Below are 22,849 nucleotides of genomic sequence, written 5' to 3'. Positions count from 1 at the left end.
TGTGTGTCTCTGGGTGTGTGTCTGTGTATATGTGTGTGCTATGCACATGTGCACATTCCTGTGCTACAGGGTACATGTAGAGATCAGAGAACAGCTTTCTAGAGTTGATTCTCTCTTTCCACTCTGGGATGGGAAGGAATACGTGTTGGAGTGCTTCAGGAGGGTTCAGGTCAGATGTGTGAGGGCAGAAACTCAGTAGTCATCTGGAATAATTTAAGTTTGGAAGGGTCTGACCCAGGCCAAGCACTGAGTTCTAACCAGTGCAGCCCCTCCTCGTTGGCAGTGAATTCAGCTGGGGCATTGAAGACTTCGATCCAGTTCATTCTTGTAGCTCTGGCTTTTCTCTCGCTCCCTTTCCTTCAGGTTGTTTTGCCACTTCACCTAGAGAAGATCAGAGACAGACTGGCCGAGAATATCCATGAGCTTTGGGGAATGAATAAAATAGAACTCGGCTGGACTTTTGGCAAAGTATGTGCTTCAATGGCCAGTGCCGGGTGGATCGCCATATTGGGAAGAAGGGTTCCTTGAATTCTCTTTGATTGAGAATGGGAATGAAACAACACCCAAACGCTCTCCTTCCTCCAATCTATCTAACCTTTGCAGTATTCAGCCCAGTCTTCAGTCCCTCTGCAGTCAGCACTGAAGAGACCAACTCTCCAGCTGCACACTGGGAACCCATGTCCCATCTTACCTCCTAACTCTGGTTTCTTTTGTTAAAAGACTGTGGATACCTTGTTCCTCTACACCGCTCATATTTCTCTCACTTCAGAAAAAAGCAGTCTCTGAGCGGGTGCTGGTAGCTGGCTGATTCATTATTTTGAATCAGAAGTTGTTTAACAGGGCTTTCAGATGTATCACTAAGATTAATGTGGACCGGAGGGGGTTAGGGAGTCTCTTGCACTAGAAAGCATTTTTCAGAGAGAGTGTAAATGACCTTGCTCTGTGATTTGTAGAAGGTCACTTCTGGAAGCAGAAAGATAGGTGAGTTTTACAGCTTCGTGTGACCCCGACACTCTTTAGTGATACATACTCCTCTTAGTTACTGAAGAGGTCCCTGCACTCTAACACATATATATGTCCATAGTTGCCACAAAAAAAAACGGTGTCCTTATGAATGATCACCTTTCTGCAGTATGTTCTTGAAGTCTGTCCTTCATAGAAATCAACACAACGGTAATTTTAAATTGCAGTCATTCTTACAAATACTTTATCACTATTTCCTACTTCATTGGACGGTTCACTTCAGCTAGGTGGGGCTCTCTGCCCTCGTTTTTTTTTTAAGCTCATAAAATGTAGATTAGTAGATTCAAGCTTTGCTAAATGAATGATGAAGGAGTGAGTTAATGCTCAGGTTCTTACCACTCAGTGCAAGAGTCACATATGGCTACTGAGAGGTTGAGAAGTATCTAAATGGGATTGTGATGGCTTGTGTGGTTGTAAAACTCACACTGAGTGTTTCTCTATTTTTAATTCACTTGATATAGTTCTAGCTATCCTGAGACTTCTTTTATAAACCAGGCTGGTCTTGAACTCAGAGATCCACCTGCCTCTACCTCCCGGGTACTGGGATTAAAGGCATATGCCACCATGCTCAGCTATACACTGGCTTTTTAAGACTTGTTTTTACACTATTCTGTTCTTACTCTCATAAAAAAAACCAATATATTACGTGTATAGAGCTAAATGAAATATCTTATTAAAATTAATTTGATCTAATTCTTTTGTTTTTCTAAGATGGTTTTAAGAAACTTTTGAGATTACATATGTGGTCCACATCTGTAGCCCTCTGTGGTTAAAGGCAGGCTATCCTCAAGTAACATGGTGACATGAATTTTTAACAAAAGCATGGCTACCACTTATAAAAATAACGGCATGCCTTTCTGGAAAATTATGTTCTAAGTGCAGACACCTGTCTTGAAATACATCCACAGAGTTCAAGACATTGACAGCTTGGGAGCCATGTGTAAGATTCCTGAGAAAACTGTGTGCGTTCACCTATCAGCAAGTTGCTGTCTTTGTCCTGTCTGATATGAATGGCCTGGACCTTTGAAGGATGTTCATTTTGTTTTTACAAGACAGTGTCAGCTATCAAAACTGAAATTCTCTTCTCTCTTACGCTGTCACCTAGGTGCGGGATGACAACAAAAGACAACATCCCTGCCTTGTGGAGTTTTCAAAGCTCCCTGAAACTGAGAAGAATTATAACCTGCAGATGTCAACTGAAACCTTGAAGTAGGTGTTTATTTGAATGCAGACTAGACAGTGAGTGGATGATTTGATGCGTTGTAACTAAACTGCAAAGGTGTGTCCCTCTTGTCTGCAAACATAACACACTGATGAATCATAGGTAGCAGTGATTCTTCATGTCATAGAGTTTAGTGTGGTAAGGACCTGACCCACATTAGTATTTAGTGTATATATTCCTCTAGAGATCATTTGCCATTCGCTGTTTTTCTGGAAATAAGAAAAATGCAAGAGGCAGGGGCAGAGAGAAAGGGAAGGAAATACAACCAAAGGACCAAATGTTACTGTGGTTAGGGTTAAATCAAGGAAAAAATAAGATAGCGTTGAAACCAAAGGAAAATATGGTTTGATTACTAAAATCCCAAGTCTTTTAATCAACTTTCGATTGTGCCATGATCTCATTCACGATCCTAAAAAAAACCAGACTCCCTAGCCCGTGTGGACCTCTCCTAATTCCCTTTGTGACTTTTGACTGCTGTTTCTTCATATTTCCCTGTTCTTTGTCAGTGCAGAATGCTCTAACCCTGTCTGTTGACATAACAAAGATGTCATAGGCTTACATACATGCTATCTTTAATTGCACTAGGCTTTTTAAGAAAACCATTATCTGCATCTTGGTACATCAAGTAAAACTCAAAATGCTATGCAGACATCAGGCAGCAAGCATTTGCTGACCTAAAGATTTACTGTTAGAATCCTGTTTATTCTATGAAACCAAGTCCTTGAAATAGTTCAGAGTGAATTTATAAACTAGAAAATGCCTCCGTGTGGGGTGATTAACAAAGCTTCTGTTTCATGTTCTTATGCTTGCTTTCGCCTAAATCAGAAGCTGGCACATTATGACCTGTGGGACAAACAAACCAGGCATCTGTTTCCCTAAATACATTTACATTGCAACAAAGCCGGGCTCAGTGGTGTCATTGGTGGCTACCTTTACCCCATAATGGCAGAGTATATCACTGTGTCAGAGTTATATGGTACACTGAGCCTTGCTGTCAGCCTCTTTACAGGATATGTTGGCCAACCTCTGATCTAAGTCACTAAGCTTTTGTCCACTTAACAAGCTCAGACATGGGCTAGGGTTCTTAGTACCCTTCATTTTTCAGTTGACACAAGTATCTTCCTGTGTTACATTACAGAACCTTGCTGGCTCTGGGCTGCCACATTGCTCATGTTAACCCAGCTGCAGAAGAGGATCTAAAGAAAGTGAAACTGCCCAAAAAGTAGGTGAATTTTCTAAAGCCTCAAGCAGAGTGTGAAAGCTGGGAGGGTTGGAGGCCATGTACAAAGGCAGATGACAGACTTTGTATCATCTTAGAATGTTCCTCCAGTTACTTAGATGACATTGGGACCCATTGGATGCCTACTGCAAAAGAAGCATTTCAAAGTCCCCTCTCTTTTTGCACCTTCTTCCCAGACCTAATGCTACTCTGATTCATTTTGAGCTAGGAGGTATACAGACTTCAAATGACTGCACACTGGGGAACAGGAAGAAAGTTGACAAAAGGGCTTGGGTTCCTAGTCCCTGCAGAGACTCTCTCCACCCCTCTGGCACTGGGATAACACATAAATCCTAAAGACACGAGAATCTATACCAAGATTCCATTTGCCTCTCTTTATCTGTGTGTCCCACTGTCTGTCCTATCTCTGCATTCAGGCAGTTCCTCACTGGTACATCTGCTGGCCCATTCACCTGCTTGCTCTCTTGCTCCTCAGTGCCAGCTCTGGGTATGCACACAATAAAACACAAGTGCCACGAGTGGAGCCCAAGCAGTTCCATCCTTAGGGAAATGCTCACCACTGCTGTCCTGCTTAAGCTCCCACGCCAATGAGTCAGTCTCCTGATGTCATAGCTCCTGGTGGCAAGGAAATCATATCCAAGGGATGACATCTGGAAAAGCACACTTCTAGCTGCAGCTGCTAGAACCAGTGCATGGTGATGCATGTTGGGGCTGCCAGAAGCAGCTGTCCTGAGAAGGTAGCAACCAGACAGTCTCCTGTGACCACAGATTCTGTATCTCATGCTGTGCAGTGTTCTATATAGAATTGGCCTTAAACTATCATGTTCGAGTTCTTGCTCTTGTCTGGGAAGTTAGTCCTAAAGCCCATGGGCATCTCTGGACTCATATTTTCACATGGACATAACTAACCACTCTGGGGGATAGTTACCTTATTCACAATGTACTCAACCTTCCCCCTTATACCTATCTCTACCTGACTCACAGCAAGCCCTTTCACACTGGCATGGTATGTTGCAAATTATAGGCATTGAAGGCTGGGACTCATGGAAGGGAGAGCCAACTGCAAAAGGCATTTCATGTTTGCAAATTTTCAGCTGCCATGGCTTTTTGTTTCAATCAAGAGGAAAGGTTGGGCTTTGCAGGAATGGGTGGCCATTCTATGCTAATAATATAAGAAAGCCTTCAGTTCAAAGTTTCATGCTTGCCAATCTGGTTTTAACATTTTTCATTCCTAAGTAGAATAGAGGGGTTTCTGAAGATGTTGCAACATGCTGAATATGTCCTTCATTTTCACGGCACATAAATAATTTTCCTATATGTAAAGACTTGTAAAAGATATGTATTACTTGTATAAAGATTTGTATTACTGACTGTTTTCTTCAATGCTATCCTTTGAAATCTGAGATCTATTAGTTATAAGACGCTACATTCAGGGCTTTATCTGTAAGCTCATAGTAGAGTTTATCTATCAGCCAAAGAGGGGAGATTTTGTCTCTGCCTTTATTAGTAATTACACACACACACACACACACACACACGCCCCCCATATATATGTATATATATGTGCATATATATGTATATATATGTAAATGTGTTACTGTGCGTGCTCAGCCATAGATAGGTTAGATTTACCAACCCACACACCAAAGGCTCAGGAATCACCCCAGAAGAAGGCACAGGAAGAGTTAGAGGGTGGGAAGAAGTACTGTGAAATGCTGTCCTCTTGACATAGCATGAACTGGCACCTGTGGTTATTTGTGGAGACGGCTATGGTTATCGACAGAAGACCTATACAAGATCAAGCCCATAAAAATTTTTCAGCAGGAGGTGGGAGCTATTCCAGAGCACTACCTCCCACTGGGGACCTATTGGTGGTTGATGGTTGTCTGGTAGGGAAGGAGAGGTACTTGTCTTTGAGGGGTAGCTACTGGTAGGTTACCCATGGTCCACGGGATGACCCTACACCAATGCACATATGGGAAGTTCTAATTGGACTCAAAGCATTATTTTAAAAAAAGGCATGAAATTTGAAGTAAGGTATGTTGTAGGGACCATGGAAGTAATTGAAAAGAGATAATAGGGTATCGAAATATATGTATATGAGATTTTCAAAGGATAAATTTGTAAAAATCTAGAAAAGCAAAATCATATGTATCTATTCAAAACGTGTATACTTTTTCATTTACTTGTAGCTATATGATGTCCAATGGCTATAAGCCAGCCCCTTTGGATTTATCTGATGTGAAGCTATTACCACCTCAAGAAATTTTAGTAGATAAGCTTGCAGAAAATGCACACAATGTTTGGGCAAAGGACAGAATAAAACAAGGATGGACCTACGGCATTCAACAGGTGAGGAGGGTTAGGTCAAGCATGCTAGAGAAGCAGGTATGGTTATCCATCAAAATGTCATTTTGCTGGAGAGCATGTGAGATTGGAATATTGGCAATGCCCTTGCACTCTATCTCTCACGGTGTCGTCTGTTTATTATTTATAGAATCATGGACTAGGTGAAATTTGTAACAGTCACATTGACATTGGTTACAGGCATCATTTCAATTTATAGAAGTGGATAAAGATTATCTTTCCTTTAGCTAGAGATTCACCAATAAAATGCCCTCTGTATGTACTTTATCTCAGTCTCTCTTACATTTTTCACTATAGACAGTTAAGTTTTCATGATACCCTGGAAGACTAGGGTTAGGAGCAAATCAATACCCTGAGTCAGTAATCTTTCTGGGATGCATCAACATCATGGGTCAACAGGAGTTCTGAGATGACCCCAAATAGCAAACCACTGAGTTGAATGCAAGGGGAAATAGCTTAGAAAGAGAATGAAGCAAGCTGCCCAGAAACCACACACACACATATATGCATACATACATACATACATACATACATACATACATACATACATATATACATATATACACATACATCCATATAAACACACACACACACACACACACACACACACACACACACACACACACTTCAGACCACTGAACTAAGGATCCCCGGGCAGAACTGGAACTTCTGGCTGGATTATGAAGTAGCCTAACAGCTAGGTTCACAGCAAAGACTCAGGCAGAGTTTAGAATCAGGATTCACTGTAAACCATTTGACATACTTTCCCCCTAAAATACTTTCCTCATTTTCTTAATCATTAAGGGTTAGTATTCAGAAAGTTCATATAAGTTAACTCGTACATCCACCTCTGTACGGATGTACAGAAAATTTTTTTTTTCACCATTGTGACAAATACCACAGAAGCAACTTAAAGAAGGGGGAACACATCATTTCAGATTATAGTTCATCATGGTAGGAGAAAGAACATGGCTATAGCAATTTGGTCTGTGGAGGCAAGTACAGCTTATGTGTATCTTTCCAAATCAGGAAGCCGAACAAGATGGGGCCATCACCTATAAATGCTTGCCCCCTCCCCTCAGTGTCTTTCTTGGATCAGCCCAGCCTGACCAAAAAAAGATTCCACAGGATCCCCAAAACAACAATCCAAGCTGGAAACCAGATGTTCAAACACATGGAGCTGTGGGGGATATTCGATTTCAAACTATGGACCCTTCCAAACTTAGTTCCAGAAAATCTAGAAAGCAGGAAGAATACAGCAAAGAAAGAAAGAAAGAAAGAAAGAAAGAAGGAAGGAAGGAAGGAAGGAAGGAAGGAAGGAAGGAAGGAAGGAAGGAAGGAAGGAAGGAAGGAAAGGAAGGAAGGAAGGAGGAAGGAAGGAAGGAAAGAGAGAGAGGAGGGAGGGAGGGAGGGAGGGAGGGAGGGAGGGAGGGAGGGAGGGAGGAGACCTGGGAGCAAGGAGGTTTGAAGAGTGTACCATGCACCTTGGCTTGAGTGACTTTTCTTCCAGTTGACCTTTTGTTACTTTCTTCATAGTCTCTCCTAAGGAGCTGAAGATGACTTCCCTACACAGAGTACCCTTTCAAACAAGGAGGACATGCTTTGCCTCTGCCACTCCCTCTAGCGTCTCTGATGACTTAAGATAGTGCTATGATGGGTGTCGATAGTTAAAGGGAAGCCTGACTTTCCCTGAGGAAATAGTTACTCTGTTCCCACAGGCCTTACCTTGGGAATGGAGGTTCCTAACCAACTTCATGACACTTTATTTTATTTGCAGACTGGCATTAGTAAAGTGTAGTTTTAATGCTAGCTTTGCACATTAGTAAGATTTCTTCTTTTATACACATTTAATCCTGAAGAGAAGTAGCAAATATGCACACTGCTAAATATCAAGCCACATGGGGGAATCTAATAGACTAGGGTGAGTGAGCCAGCCAAGCAGACAGGAGTGTATGAGAATGGGCTGCTTGTAAAACTGAAATGTATTTTCTTGGCACCTTTCCTTTGGCTTCACATAGGATTTGAAGAATAAAAGAAATCCCCGCCTGGTGCCATATGCGTTACTAGATGAGCGAACCAAGAAATCAAACAGGGACAGCCTACGGGAAGCTGTACGGACATTTGTTGGTTATGGATATAACATTGAACCATCAGACCAAGAACTAGGTAATGAATTGTGATCCTCCATTCTCATAAAACTTTACTAAGCAAGTTCTCATCTGGGAAATGTTACCTTTACATAGGTCTAATGTTTACTATTGGAAATGGTATGTTTTTAGTGGTAGAGTTCCTAAAATGTGATATTTTATTCTTTGAGAATTTCATATGTGCAAACATACAATGGGCTCTCCTCATATTCTCCCATGGATCCTCCCTCTAAGTCTTACAAGATGTGTTGTCACCTCCCTTCCCCTTCCACATCTGCATCCTCTTCTGTCTTTATAACCTGCTAAGTCTAATTCGTGCACTTAATAGTATATCTTAGGAGGCAGGACTCTGGTTTCTGTAAAGCTCCATCCCATTGACGGATTTTTTATTGAAAATGAGTACCATAAATTCTGATCCTGAATTCACCTCTCTCTCCTCCTGAGCCCTCTCCACCTCCCTACATCCAACCCCATATCTTCACCTTCTTTTTTTCTCTGTAGAAAACAGACAAAATAAAAACAAAATTGAAGAAAAATGAAAATCACAGAATCACACAGATACACATCCGTGCATAGACACCAAATCCCAAAAGCATAACATCGGAAGCCATTTACAAAGATGCAAGCAAAATACCAGTAGGAATTTTTTAGAATGTCCAGTCAAAGCAACATGAGGCAAAAAAATATCTACAAAAACACCACTGAATTTGTTGTTTTGGGTTGGCAATCCAAGTGTTGTTGATGAACCCAGGGACATCCCATTGGAGGGAAAATGGTTTTTCTTTTGCAAGTAGTTGCCAATTGGAGATAGGTTCTTAGTTAGGGATGGGAGCTTACTTCCACCTCCCCACTTAGTGCTGGCTTGGGCCACCTTGCTTATTGACAGATATTTTTACAATGAATATTTCTGTGACCCAGGACTACGGTGAACACATTTTTCTCGAGGGTAGCTAAGCTTTTCAGGATGCCTAGTTATAGAACAAAATCACCTTTATTTTCTCCCATCCTGTAAAACATGAGTACCTGGTCATTTAGGGGTCCAGGAAATGACATTTCAAATTAAATTCCATTACGGTTCAAATTGTCGGTTCACCCAGGAAGTACCAACGCCACAGTGTCTCATGAGATGGAATCAGTCCTGAATTCAGATCTTTTACCCTGTTTGTTATGATGCTAAACAAGTGATTGAACCTTGGTGACCCTTGATTTTTTTTCATTGTGGCCTTATAAAATTATTGTGTAGAAATCACTATAAATATCCAATATAAGGTGGTTCCTGTTGCTGTTGTGATAACAGTATTGATGAGTGTCATGGTGTAAACACAATGCCTTATTGACAGTGGGCCATCTTAGTTGTTGATGTCAAGTTCTTTCAGGAATACTGCATCATCATTAAAAGTCTGTGACCTTTCTTTCCTTCTTCCCCATCGTCTGCTTCTCACAGTAGCTGACCCTACTGTCGAGAAGGTCAGCATAGACAAGATCCGATTTTTCCGGGTAGAGCGGTCATATGCAGTAAAATCTGGAAAGTGGTACTTTGAATTCGAAGTAGTAACAGGAGGAGACATGCGCGTTGGCTGGGCCAGGCCAGGCTGTCGTCCTGACATTGAGCTCGGAGCTGACGACCAAGCCTTCGTGTTTGAAGGCAGCAGGGTGAGTCCATCCATAGCCACATTCAGTCAGTACAAGTTTACTTTTCCAGGGTTTTCCTTGGAGCCTGTCTGCATCTTAGGCCTCAGAGAGAACATTCTCTGCCCCTAGAGAATGGTCATTGAATGACTATTGCATAGTGATTGCTTCTTTGCTCTAAATTCTGGGAAAGGGAAAGAATATACCCCATATCCTTACAGAAATCATCTCTTCTTCACCCAAGATGGCTGATGCCACTCCAGATGTAACCCACTTAACACAATGCAGCCAATAGAATGGGATTATTTTTAACATGCTCTAGAAAAAAAATTGTGTTTCTTGCCAAGGCTGAATATGAACCAAGAGACTCAGGCCATCTTATCACATGAGGCTTGTGTCTCCATTCCATTCATCTGTAAAATTGATACTGCTCCTGTGAGCTATGCATGGTAGACAATAAAGATCTTTTTCCATTAGTAATCAGGACATCCTGAAACTGTGGCCACTTCTCCAGCTTGCTGGGATTCCCAGGTCTTATCCTCTTCTCAAAGCCTATGCTCTTGTTTTGCAGGGTCAGCGTTGGCATCAAGGCAGTGGGTATTTTGGACGAACTTGGCAGCCAGGAGATGTGGTCGGGTGCATGATTAACCTGGACGACGCCTCTATGGTCTTCACACTGAATGGGGAGCTGCTCATCACCAACAAAGGCTCTGAACTTGCCTTCGCAGACTATGAGATCGAGAACGGTAATGCACCACTCCGCCCTCCCTTACTCCTTGGGGTTGAAAGAAAACCAGGGTGAGCTCTGTGGCTCTCTATTGAGAATCCATTATCCTTTGCACATTGGCAACTCCCAAGGAGATGGCCACCTTTTATGCTGCAATTTCTGAAGAATTGATGCAAATAATAGTGATAGTCAGCATGTGCTCATAAATTTAAATTCTGTACTGAGGCTAATTCTATGCACTGTACCTTGGCATTTTAAGATCCCTCAGGTTTGCTTATAGTGCAATGGAAATGCTAATTGTGTGTGGTGGAATGTCCTTGGCAGGAAAGGAAAAATAAATCAGTGGATTAAAGAGTTATCCTTTTATTCTGATTTGAATTGTCAGTCTGCATGTTTGTGTAATTGAACTTGATGCTTTGGTGAGAACCATTGGAACACAAAAGCTAGACTTGATTGTTCCCATGAATGAAATATAATTTATTTTGAAATTCAAACAACTGTGAAACCAAAGCAGAGTTGTGCTTGTTACTGGCTGTGGATGGAGGACAATCAGTGCAATGTTTCCAGTGACACAAAGGAGTAGTTAGAGTTGATTATTTTTCTGTCTACATGACCATATAAGATGTACACAGATTGTTGGCATATGGAGAAAGAGTGCAGGACTGCAAACTGGCAGACCTGCTCCTTTTAAACTGTGCAACTCCGGTGGAGACTGCTTGACTGTTCTGGGCTTTATATTCTTCATCTCTCAAAATACGAGGATAGATGAAATATATTCCATTGTCCTTCCCAGACAGGAAATTGTGACACAGCTGTGTGCTCACCCTGTGCTGTGTGCTCACCCTGTGCTGTGTGCTCACCCTGTGCTGTGTGCTCACCCTGTGCTGTGTGCTCACCCCTGTGCTGTGTGCTCACCCCTGTGCTGTGTGCTCACCCCTGTGCTGTGTGCTCACCCCTGTGCTGTGTGCTATGCTGTGTGCTCACCCTGTGCAGTGTGCTCACCCCTGTGCTCTGTGCTATGCTGTGTGCTCACCCTGTGCTGTGTGCTCACCCCTGTGCTGTGTGCTATGCTGTGTGCTCACCCTATGCTGTGTGCTCACCCCTGTGCTGTGTGCTCACCCCTGAGCTATGTGCTGGGATGCACTCAGCTTTGTAATTGCATCCAGGAAGGATGCTGTTCTGGTCTGGAGACAAGGGCCCTCATCCTACAGCTGTCTACTTGTGACATCTTAGCTGGCTTTCTTTAACCTCTTTGGGCTTATTTCCCCCTCTGTAAGTGATTAGGACTACTTGTAGCACTGACTTTCTGGGAGGTTATAAAATCAAGGTGTCTGTCTCTAAAACCTCAGAGGCATATAACTGCATCAGCCAGAGAACCAAAATATAAAGAACCATGTTCTGTAACAGAAATGTTCATTACTTAAAGAGTGACTTTAGCTTCCTGAGAATGGACTTTTAACCGCCACCTGTTGTCTGCAATGTGCGTGTTCAGCTGATCCATTCAAGAGATTTCCAGGAGTCTAATATTTGGGGAAACAGGAAGGTCAAAACTGAATCTGATTTCCTAGAGAAGAGCCCCAAAGCCCAACACATTTTTCCTGGCTTCGCTATTATGTGATCCAGAAGGAGATTATGGATCTACCTGCCTCCGGTTCATTTTTAAGATGAGAATCTTGTCTGACTTGCAGTGTTGAGAATTTTGTGAAGATCGTATAGCTTTGCCTTAAGTGTAAAGCCTATATATCAAGGCTCGTCAGAAATGCAGGATTTCAGCTCCACAGCAGAAGTGAAACCTACCTCCTGCCCAGCGGCTCTGGAGATTTGCATGTACAATCTGAGATCCAGTGGGCTAATGCAGGAGCAAACGAAAGTAGTGGCAGTGGGAACAATCCCTGTTCTAATTGTGGAGTAAGCAAGATGAAAATAGGGAAAGGTGACTAAGAATGCAAAACAGTGGGTTATAAATGGTAACTGACTAATGTAGAGTGAAGAAAATCTCACCCGAGTGACATCTGAATCGAATGGTGAATAAAGTCTCTTTCATTACATTTCTAAAGTGCAAGGGGGCTAGTATTGAGGTAGCAGGAACCTTCAGGGAGGGATAGCACAGTAAGGTCGTAGAAATGTATTCATGGGATGGATAAGTGATAGAGCTGGCAAGGAAGATAGCCTCACATATCAAGACTCAGTCTTCTCATAGGAAGAACAACAATATCAGTGACCCAGAGCCCCCAGGGCTCCCAGGTACTAAACCACCAACCAAAGAGTACACACGGCTCCAGCCACATATGTAGCTGAGGATGGCCTTGTTCGGCATCAATGGGAGGAGAGGCCCTTTGGTCCTGTGAAGGCTCGATGCCCCAGGAGGGAGTGCTTGGTTGGTTGGGTGGGTGGGTGGATGTGGGTACACTCTCAAAGAGGCAGGGGGAGGGGAATGTGAAAGGAGGTTTCCAGAGGGGAAACTGGAAAAGGGGATAACATTTGCAATGTAAATAAAGAAAATACCCAATGAAGAAAAGACTCAGTCTTCTCTTCCAAGAAAGTAGTGCTTACTCTGAGCTGAACATCCTTGTACTTCATCTTTCAGTGAAATGGAAGATACAGTGTTTGAGCAGAGAGATGCTATCAAGGAGAGAACTGTTTGAGAGTAGCTAGGCTTTCAAAGATTGTCTGTGCTGTGATGAAAGAGATGCCTTTTTTGTGCAGGGACATGATTTGACCTTCAGAATAACAAATTCTATTATTAGAAAGCTGTCTGATAATAGACTTGTACTGTAATATGTTTGTGCATTATACTGTAGTATTGTATCTGCTTTAATAATACAGAGACAAGATAATTGGAAGGCTCTTTCAGCTCTTGATAGCACAGGAGTTGGCAGGGGGATGGTTGAAAGGAAGCTGATGTGTCGTTCTGTAATAACAACAGCCCATAGGTCTGGGATAAACATACAGCATCTCTCTGTTCTCTGCAAAATGTGGAAGGAAACAGCAAATCTTATTTTGTATTAAAAGAGAACCATCTGTTGAAACTGAACATCTGATGTTTTGTAATCACCTTGAAGGCGCACTGACCTATGTGCTGGTATTTTTCAGGCCACCAATATGTAACCCTGGATCTAAGATCCTCAGTAGGAAGTCTTTGCTCTTCAGGAGAAAGACTAAGAACAACCATTTCAGGGTGTAGCTTCTCCTGGCCCTTTGAATTCTCCGCTATCTCTACCCACTTCTGCATCACAAATGCTATGTGATTATCTGTTCTATTATTTCTTCATTATTGCTCCCTGCCCTGGTCCCCAGCCTAGACCATCATAGTTCTTAATATGGTCACAGCCTTGTGTGTCTGGAAGCTCAGAAGTTCTCAAAGTGGAAGCTTTAGTCTTCACATTTCTTCTACTTAAATGAAAGAGAGAAAAAAACATCCTGAAGTTCCTGCCAGACCTCGGGATGAGACAGCTGGCAGAGGATTTGGTGTATGCAGTCCCCTGAGGACCTCCCTGCCTCTTGCTGCAGCTATAAAGTCTGCAGGGGTTCACAGGGGCATACTTTCATATTGTTTCTGCCCATTGGCCTGTCTAAAAGACCCCAGGACTCTGCTAACAGCTAGGAGGTAGGAAGTGAAACTTATTTGAGAGAAGTGCTTCTGCCATCTGTGCTCTTGTGCCAAAGGGTCCTGTTAATGTCATTCTCTTTCTAGACGGGGACTGTGCTCAGAAGCTGAATGTGACATAGAAGGTGCTGCTTCTTGTTTCCTGAATTTTCTGTTTGTTTGTTTTTGTTTTGTTATGTTTAGGGTTGGGTGCGTGTGTGCTTGTGTGCGTGTGTTTTCTGAGACAGGGTTTCTCTGTGTGGCCCTGACTGTCCTGGAACTTACTTTATAGACAAGGTTGGCCTCACATTCACAAAGATCTGCCTGCCTCTGCCTTCTGAGAGCAGGGATTAAAGGTGTGCACCACCACATCCTGGTTAAGTGATTGGTATTTTTGTTTGTTTGTTTGTTTGTTTTGAGACAGGTCTCATTTTGTAGTTCTGATTGTCTTAGAATAAACCAGGCTGGCCTTGAACTCACAGAGATTCTCCAACTTTTGTTTCCCATATGCTGGCTTCAAAGCCATTATGCCAGGCTTTTGTTTTTGTTTGTTTGTTTGTTTGTTTGTTTGTTTGTTTTGTGGTTGTTACTGTTTGTTTCCTAAGCACATGCATGCTCTGCTATCTCAGGATCATCTCTGAATTCCATGTTGAGGCTTAGCAGGAAATAAAAAGGATAGACACATAGACCATGTGGGAGAAATACCCCAAGAATGGGCCAGGGTCATCTAACCACCTCTCTACATGATCTGTTTCTGTCCTACTGCTGATGGTCCTTATGTCCATCTGCAGACTGAAATGAATGCCAATGGATCATCAATTAGGCTTTTCAGATCATAGTTTCTTTCCAACCTCCAACCACCTGAGATTTAAAAAATCTCACCACCACCCCTCTTAATCACAAATCTAGCATATGATTTCAAGCATGTGACCCCAGTTTATCAGAACCTAGTAGTATGCTCTGAAAAGTTTAAGTCCCTTCTTTCTTCTCCTTCCTTTCCTGGGAAAGCAGCTCTATCTATGGTTCAATTGAATTCCACTCACATGAAGTCTTGAACCTCTTCAAGGTTGTCTGCATAGTCATATCTGTCTGCTAAGTACTGTAAGGGGTAGCAAAGAGATGGCATTTCTGTTCCCTTTGCTTACCCTTCTTCCTTTATCTTGGATCTCATTTAGGTCATTGGATAGTTGGTTTATGTGCACAGTGACAGTCCTAATTTGTGACAATCTAATGGTAATGCCACATGGCCTTGCCAAATGGGTCCTATTATCCAGATCAACTCCACTGAGTCATGTGGAACCCTGTATACAAGTAGACCTGTTCCTCTAAGTGCCCTAGAGGACTAGTGACTAAGTGTCTTCAATAGACTAAATGATGAACTACACAACTCAGCAGCCTCTGCAGAGGGAAGATCTATCCAGCTACAAAACAAATTAGTTTAGAATAGAATTGGAAAATAGCTATCCTGGTTCCCACTTCTTATGCCTGCACTTGAATTCTATTCAGGCCACATTGTCCACAGACTGATGCTGCAGTGTGCCTGGTAAAATTAATCAAGTTACTTAAGTTCCTAAGTCCTGTTTTCCTCATCTGTATAATGGGCACAAAGAGATAAATCTGCACAGCAGTAAGCCAGGCCTTCAAAAAACAACTGACATATATTTGCTGCTGTAGTTTTTGCATTATTATTGACCTTCTCCCTTATCTATCATGCAGAATTATAAAGTTAAATGAAATATTCATGTATCGAGTTGAAAAGTTCCAATATGGCAAGTTGGTTAACTAGAGCCCCTTGGATGGATAGAGAGGGAGTTGAGTACAGGTGGCCAGTTATCAAATCAGCTTCTCAAAAAGAAAGTGCCTTGTGTAAATTTATCTTTCCTCTATGACTTCCTGGGTGTGCTTTTGATTGATTCAAGCCTTAGCCTCACCTTCTCTTCTATTGCATCACTGAGCATTTAAAGCTGTACTCACTTAACTGCCAGGGAGTCTCTAACACGTAATCTCCATTGCTCTAGCATCTGTGACTTCTATTGCCTTTATATTTCTTCACTGTGTTTGGCTCTCCCTGGAAGGGAGGGATCTAACCCACAGGGATGGTTGTTCCACTCTGTAACATGATGTCCCCTGCCCTAGGACATACTGCCATTTAAACCCAGGGCATTCATCTCTCTACCATCTATTTACTCTCTACCATATTGACTAGCAGTTGGATTGTCACTCAGGGGGTATGGGACCAGTTCTCACTGGTAGTCTTTCTCAGGAACTTGGTCAAGTCTGTTGGTACCTCAAGTCTTCACTTTTATCCTCAGTTGAGTACTATCTCTTATTAATGATAAATAACCCAAGTTCCTTAAGAGGAAAGGGCGATCCATGCAAATAAAACCTCTTCCACCTTCAGTTGTCTGTGGGTCTGTCCCAAGGCTAAGTCATCTTTTTGCTGCTTCCTACTCAGAATTTTACTCCCACAGATTGATTGCCCAGCTCACCACTCAGCTCAAGAAGAATTTAGAGGAGAGAGATTCTTAAGGTTTCCTGTTCTCTGATCACGTCAAGCTGGAAGTACTTAATATCTGGGCTCAAAGATAACAGCACCATGGTTCCACATTTCTGGGTTGAGCAACTGAAGTGCTATCTTGGGATAGAGGTGGTTAACAGCAAAAACACTCTTAAATTCTATCCCTTGGGGCTGGGGATTTAGCTCAGTGGTAGAGCGCTTACCTAGGAAGCGCAAGGCCCTGGGTTCAGTCCCCAGCTCCGAAAAAAAGAACCAAAAAAAAAAAAAATTCTATCCCTTGTCCTCCTGTCAATAAACTCCTTAAGAGTGGGGTAATTCTTCTTCTTCCATGAAGTCTTGTTACAACATATATCAGAGTTCTCTAGACCACTGGGGAACTAGAAACATTTTCTGGTAATCTTTGCTCTACTGTTCAGTCTGATTTCCAGGTAACTTATTTATAAGTGGCAAACACAGCATTGTTGGAGCAGCTTCTGGTTGACTGATCTGGAGTGACAGAGCCAGAGGTGTGGCCCCAAAGCTTGGCAGCCATCAGAAGACTTTGTCATTCTGCTAGAAAGACATTAATGTGTTCTAGTTTTAAGAATGTATTAAATGTATCTGTATCCTAAGTTCATATTTCCTAATACCATTTAACTAGTATGCAGATGACTTAGTTTTCACTTAGGTGACTTAGGATTTACATAAAAATGTTGTGGCATGTGGGCCCCATAGTGTAGCTGGCTAAAGTGGCATATATAATAAGAACACCATGGCTTAGGTGTTCTTGAGTTGTTATATGAGTACTTATTCCACAAAGAGTGCAGTTTGACACTGGTACATAAGAACAATATAAAAAGCTCTTATTGTTATACATAATGCTCTCAAACTTGCCCTTTTGTTTCCCAGAAAGGATAAAAATGTCATCATGGAACCCATTCTTTCATATGCTAAAAATATTAATAGTAAAACCATTTCTCTTAGCAGTGTCAATAGTTTTCTTTGTGGGAAGCCTCAGTGCTTGCACGAACCATCAGCCTCAGGGATGTTCCTTCCCTTCCTGGCCCTCTCTGCAGCCTCAGCTGTCTTCCAGCCGCCTGCCTCCCACATCCTCCCAGATCCAAGATAATTAGTGCTTTCCCTACTTTCCTTATTTGTTGCTCTACAATTATGATTTATAAATAACCCACAAACAAGAAAAGCAGACTATTTGAACTTCTGCTTTGGTCTGTTCTGAATTTTTAAATATGATCAGGTCATAGAAGTGAGCTCAGAGAGATACCAGTAGTTATGAAGGCAGAGTAGCATATTTGGGGGGGGGAGCATATGCTTGACTCTCATATTCCTGCTTAGGTAAGGAGGACAGTGGATCAGGAGGATGAGAGATTATAAATTAGCAGAAATGTAATCCTAGAACTCAACTCTCAAAACAAAAAGGACCATTGATCTTTCATTTGTCTGATTAGTAGCCTGAGGCCCAGAATAGTCTAACAATTTGCGTTGTCATTCTTTTCTTATTATTAGATTCTGTTCTTTTTGACATCATGTATGTGTGTATATTCTGATTACAAGCCCATACCACCTTCCTTTCTTCTCTCTCCCATCCTTGTCAGTGACCTCTCATTCCCTAAGAGTTCCTTGCCCCGATTCTTGACTTTTGGATTGATTTTTATGACCAGGGCCATCTGTGTAACCGTTAGACTGTAACTATTTATTGGAGCTCCTGGGGCTTTCAATAAGGACACAATTACCACTGTTGCTGAATTTATCAATAACAAATAGTTCCTTAGTAAGAGTCAAAGCCCCTTGAGTCCCACCTCCATCCATGCCTGACTGTTGATAGGCCTATTCTTGTGTAGAGCCAGTACAGACATCCAAACCACCCAGGAGTTCATTATTACAAAGGCGAAGTCTTGCCCAGAGGATGGCATTCCACAGTCCTACTCACTGTCTTCTGGTTCTTACATTCTTTCCACTGCCTCTTCCAGAATGGTTTTGAAGAGAATCAGGTAAATGATAAACGTCTTGCTTAGGTAGGGTTGAACACTCTTATATCACTTGGGCTCAATACTTTGAGCATTCACTAACATTCAGTGGGAAAGAGCTTCTCTGAATAAAGATGAGTGTAACATTTCTCTGTAGGTATAACACTAATATTTAGAAGACAGCTTGACACTATATAAGTGAGGCTGAACAACAAAACCCATTTAATTCATTAAGCCTAAAAGCTGTTCTGCCATGGGTTCTGTGTTTTTAACCAGGTTTACAGTATAGGCATGGATTCTCTACAATGGGCCAGGTCTTATCTTTATTCATAAAACAGTCGGTTTATCCCTATAAGAATAGTACAATACACTGTCATTTAAAAAAATGCAGTATGTGTTTTTAAGATATACAATGTAATGCCCTTGAATATATAAAAATATTTAAAAATTTAAAATAATCAAGAAATTAACATATGCCAAGGACTACCCTGGGCTTAGAGAGGGGTTCAAAGGAAATGTTATCTGGGAGTGGCAAAAGAACAACTCAAAGTCAAATCGTGGGTTACAAGCTGATGGCCTATGTTCTGCTATCTCTTAAGATAGCTTTTTCTTGCACTTCCAAAAACTCTTTGGATAGCTCATCTCTTTCAGATCAAAAGCCCAGTCTTTTATTTATAGATCAATTCACTATTTACCCCAGGTTCCCTTTTGATTGTTCCAAGAATCAGCATAGCATGAACCCAGCTCCTACAGCAAGCATATTTTTAACATTGCAAATGAATTCAGAGATCTGCTTGCCTTTTTGAGCAGAGACAATAAACTAGCTGGGTGGAATTGTGTCCTAAGATTACCATTTCCACCATGCCTGGCCCCAAACTAGCTCTGTCCCAGACTGACCTTGAACTCAGGAATCTGCCAGCCTTTATATCTTTCTAACAAACTGGCTCAGAGTGCAGCTGTCTCTATTTTTTTTTTTGGTTCATGAAACCCCTCATATAATTCATATTGCACCCTTATATTTTGAAATTATATATTTTTGAACTCATGTTTTCAGAGTTCTTTCCCACAGCCTTAATGGCTATCCTGAAGGTCTCAGTGTTTACTGTTTTGCAGTACCCTTGCCTCCTGGAATCATGCTGCTTCTATTATGGAGTCACTAATCTTGACAGGGAGAATATTTCCCAAAGGAGGAACATAAAATAAAATCATATATTTTTATACAAACAAGCCTTTCACTCAGCAACTGTCAATACTCATTAGGACCCATGCCCTGCTGGCTCTGTTCCAGGGACAGGAAATCACGCCACATCTGTATCTTCCACATGGTCAAACAGAACTCAACAAATATATTCATTATCTCAGATAGTAGACCATTTTCTTGAGGTTTTATTTATTTGCTTACTTGCTTTGCTTGTAATAAAAGATAAAAACATAGACAGGGTCTCACTGTGTAGTCTCGACTGGGCTTGAACTCGCTGTGTAGATAGACTGGTCTAGATCTCGGGATCCTCATGCCTTACTTTCCAAGGGCTAATACTGTATGTGTGCCCTATCAGGCTCCACATCTTTGTTGTTATTATAAAATCTGTTCACCAAGTCAGTCTACAGGTACTGTGTACTGACTTTGTTTGGGTAGTACTTAAAATTTCCCAGGACCTAAGATAATTTTGTATCAGTATTTTTTCTATTTTTTACAAGTATGGCCATTTCATTTGCATGAATTTCTATGAGTGTTTGCATGCCTGGTGCTGAGAGAGGCTAGAAGTAGACTTTAGATACCCTAGAACTAGATAGTTGTGAACTGCCAAATGGATGCTGAGAATCAAATCTTAGTCATCTGGAAAGCATCTAATGCTTTTAAATGCTGAACCATCATCATAGACCCTAAGATTTTTAAGTAATTTAAATACAGTACAGATAATAGATCTTTTTCATATTTGTTTTACTATGCCTTCTTAATATTCTTAGCTGCATGATATTTTTCAGAAGTCAGTTTAAACAATATTCACTTATCTCTCCCATGTACCTAGGGCAGCACTGTGTCAAACATCATGCTTCCTATTGTTGATTTGCTGTGCCAAGAAGACAGATAATGATTGTTTCCCATCCTGGAATTCCCAATTCCAACAGGAACCACAACTCCACAGCTTCCCCCCAATAGTGTCCCTGGACTGAGTCCACAATCTTTATTCTACAGGTTTTGTGCCCATTTGCTCTCTGGGGCTGTCCCAGATTGGCCGCATGAATCTTGGGACAGATGCCAGTACCTTCAAGTTTTATACCATGTGTGGACTCCAGGAGGGCTTTGAGCCTTTTGCGGTAAATATGAACCGAGATGTTGCTGTGTGGTTTAGCAAGCGCCTCCCAACATTTGTGAATGTGCCCAAGGATCATCCCCACATAGAGGTAAGATCATACGGTGGGTGGTCATAGCAGGGCAAGCAGGCCAAGGCACCCAGTTCCTACAGTCTTCCATCAACAAGCAGTGCTTACCTAAGTCCCTACCCTGGCTGCCTTGGGTCTTCATACTACAGTTTCAGAACCCTTACATCCAGGGAGAGACTACAATCTTATACACAATTTTTCAGACTAGATCCCAGTCTGGATCCTTTGCCAACCTTCCTAAAATGGCATTGTCATAGTACTTCAGTGTCCAGAAACATTTTCTTCATGAAGTTTGATACCTTTACTTGACATTATATACAATAGTTAACATGAATATTCCTCTACACTCATAACTTGTCTTTGAGGCCTTGTTTATATTAATGCTGTTTTCGGCATTAGTATAAGTTGAAGTGTGAAATTTTATTATGGCACTTCCACATTTAAGAAAAGCAAAACAAAACAAAAAAAACCCAAAAACTAATGATTGTAAAAAGCAAAATTTAGGTTCTGGGTCTGTTTAGATGAGGCCTCCCATGGTCTTCATATGATGCACATGGAGAAAAGAATGCTTCCAAATGAACCATCTCCATTGCAATGTTACTTGGGTTCAAGCCATTGATTGTTTCAACCTGTCTCTAAGTCCCACTAACTAACCCTTTAGACGGTCTGGACCTGGCTAGCAGCAACTCTTCATTGCTCCTCCTCCACTGAGCCTCAACATCCCTGGGTAGATGTTATTTCTCTGGCTGCTGAATTAATTTATAAGTGTGGTCCTTACATCTTGGAGGTATCATAACACACCTTTGAGAGATTAATAAATTCTAGACATAAGGGAAAATGTCCAGACCACATACACAAATGTGAGAATAATCATGGACCCAGTATTAGAACTGTTCTCTCAAGAGAAGGGAAAGGTGTGAGTCAGGGAGAACCCTCTCAGAGGAAAAGGGGAGGAGAAGCAGGTAAAGAGCTCTAGGAGGGGGACCAGGAGGGGAGACAGGGATAGTATTTGGAAAGTAAAAAATAAAATAATTAGTTTTTTAAGTTATTTTTGGGTAGGGAAATAGCTCAGTTGGTAAACTGTTTACCATGCAAAAATGAAGACCCAAGTTCAATCCACAGAACAGAGAACGAGAGAAAGAGGCAGACAAAGTAGTTATTAATATTTCAGGAACTCCTTTCTATAATGCCTGTGGCCCAGAGCTATGAATTGCCCCAGGATTTAGAGAAGGCTTGGGACACCTCTGCTCTAAGGCTAGGGCTCTAGCACAGATGGAAATCTGTGGGGTCAAAGTGCCCTCCGAGAGAGTTTGTGTCTCTTCCTGAGTTTGAGACTTTCTGGTTCCCTTCTGTTAGATTTACTCATGATGCCCACTGACAAAGGAAATTTTTGGAAAGAGTTTCCTCCATGAATTTACCCCCTGATTAAAGGCCAGCGTTATGTGGACACCACAGTGTATTACCCAGATAACCATACCTCTCTCCAGAGCTGAAGCTTTCTAGCCACAAAGCCCACATCATGAATATCATAGTCTGCTTTGTTGCTGGTAGTGTTTGTAGTCTGAAGAATGTCATGTTCTACATTAGGTCAGTGAAAGACAGAGACAGGGTCAAGATCACAACTTCCTCTATGTCAGGGTAAGGAGTCATGGTGATGTTCCCAGGTTGTGAGAATTGATGGCACCATGGACAGTCCTCCATGCCTCAAGGTGACCCACAAGACCTTCGGCACACAGAACAGCAATGCCAACATGATCTACTGCCGCCTGAGCATGCCCGTTGAATGCCATTCTTCATTCAGCCACAGTCCCTGCCTAGACAGTGAAGCCTTCCAAAAAAGGTGAGGGCATGGAACAATCCTATAATTCTCACACACACCAACTGTATCTACTTTTAGGTTGTCTTTCTGCTTATTTTTTTTTAACCACGAGAAGTCAATTTAAGGTGACCTCTGTTCTTTTAGTCAAGCAAAGAAATGGGGATGTAGATGATTGGTAAGAAAATTCTGTCTGTAAAGTATTTGCTGTGAAAACATTAAAAC

At 41.8% G+C, this 22,849-nt stretch overlaps 1 protein-coding gene across 3 annotated transcripts in view; it reads left to right on the top strand.

The window, feature by feature from the left end:
- Positions 1–22,849, top strand: part of Ryr3 (ryanodine receptor 3) — a 553,860-nt gene that overhangs the window by 314,293 nt on the left and 216,718 nt on the right. For all 3 annotated transcript variants that reach the window (XR_015684544.1, XR_015684543.1, XM_087655160.1), the window contains exons 21-29: positions 364–468; positions 2,129–2,232; positions 3,384–3,467; positions 5,678–5,837; positions 7,871–8,018; positions 9,444–9,652; positions 10,200–10,374; positions 20,621–20,829; positions 22,473–22,648. Coding sequence is in view for 1 of the 3 variants with exons in the window: in XM_087655160.1 (XP_087511286.1) it covers positions 364–468; positions 2,129–2,232; positions 3,384–3,467; positions 5,678–5,837; positions 7,871–8,018; positions 9,444–9,652; positions 10,200–10,374; positions 20,621–20,829; positions 22,473–22,648 (1,370 nt within the window). In the remaining 2 variants the exon portion in view is untranslated. The remainder of the gene's footprint in view (positions 1–363; positions 469–2,128; positions 2,233–3,383; positions 3,468–5,677; positions 5,838–7,870; positions 8,019–9,443; positions 9,653–10,199; positions 10,375–20,620; positions 20,830–22,472; positions 22,649–22,849) is intronic.

Source organism: Rattus norvegicus, chromosome 3 (genome assembly GCF_021556685.1).
Source record: "Rattus norvegicus strain SHRSP/BbbUtx chromosome 3, alternate assembly SHRSP_T2T, whole genome shotgun sequence".
Lineage (NCBI taxonomy): Eukaryota > Metazoa > Chordata > Mammalia > Rodentia > Muridae > Rattus > Rattus norvegicus.
The sequence above is the reverse complement of the archived record's forward strand: the minus strand, read 5'-3'. Positions and strand labels throughout refer to the sequence as shown.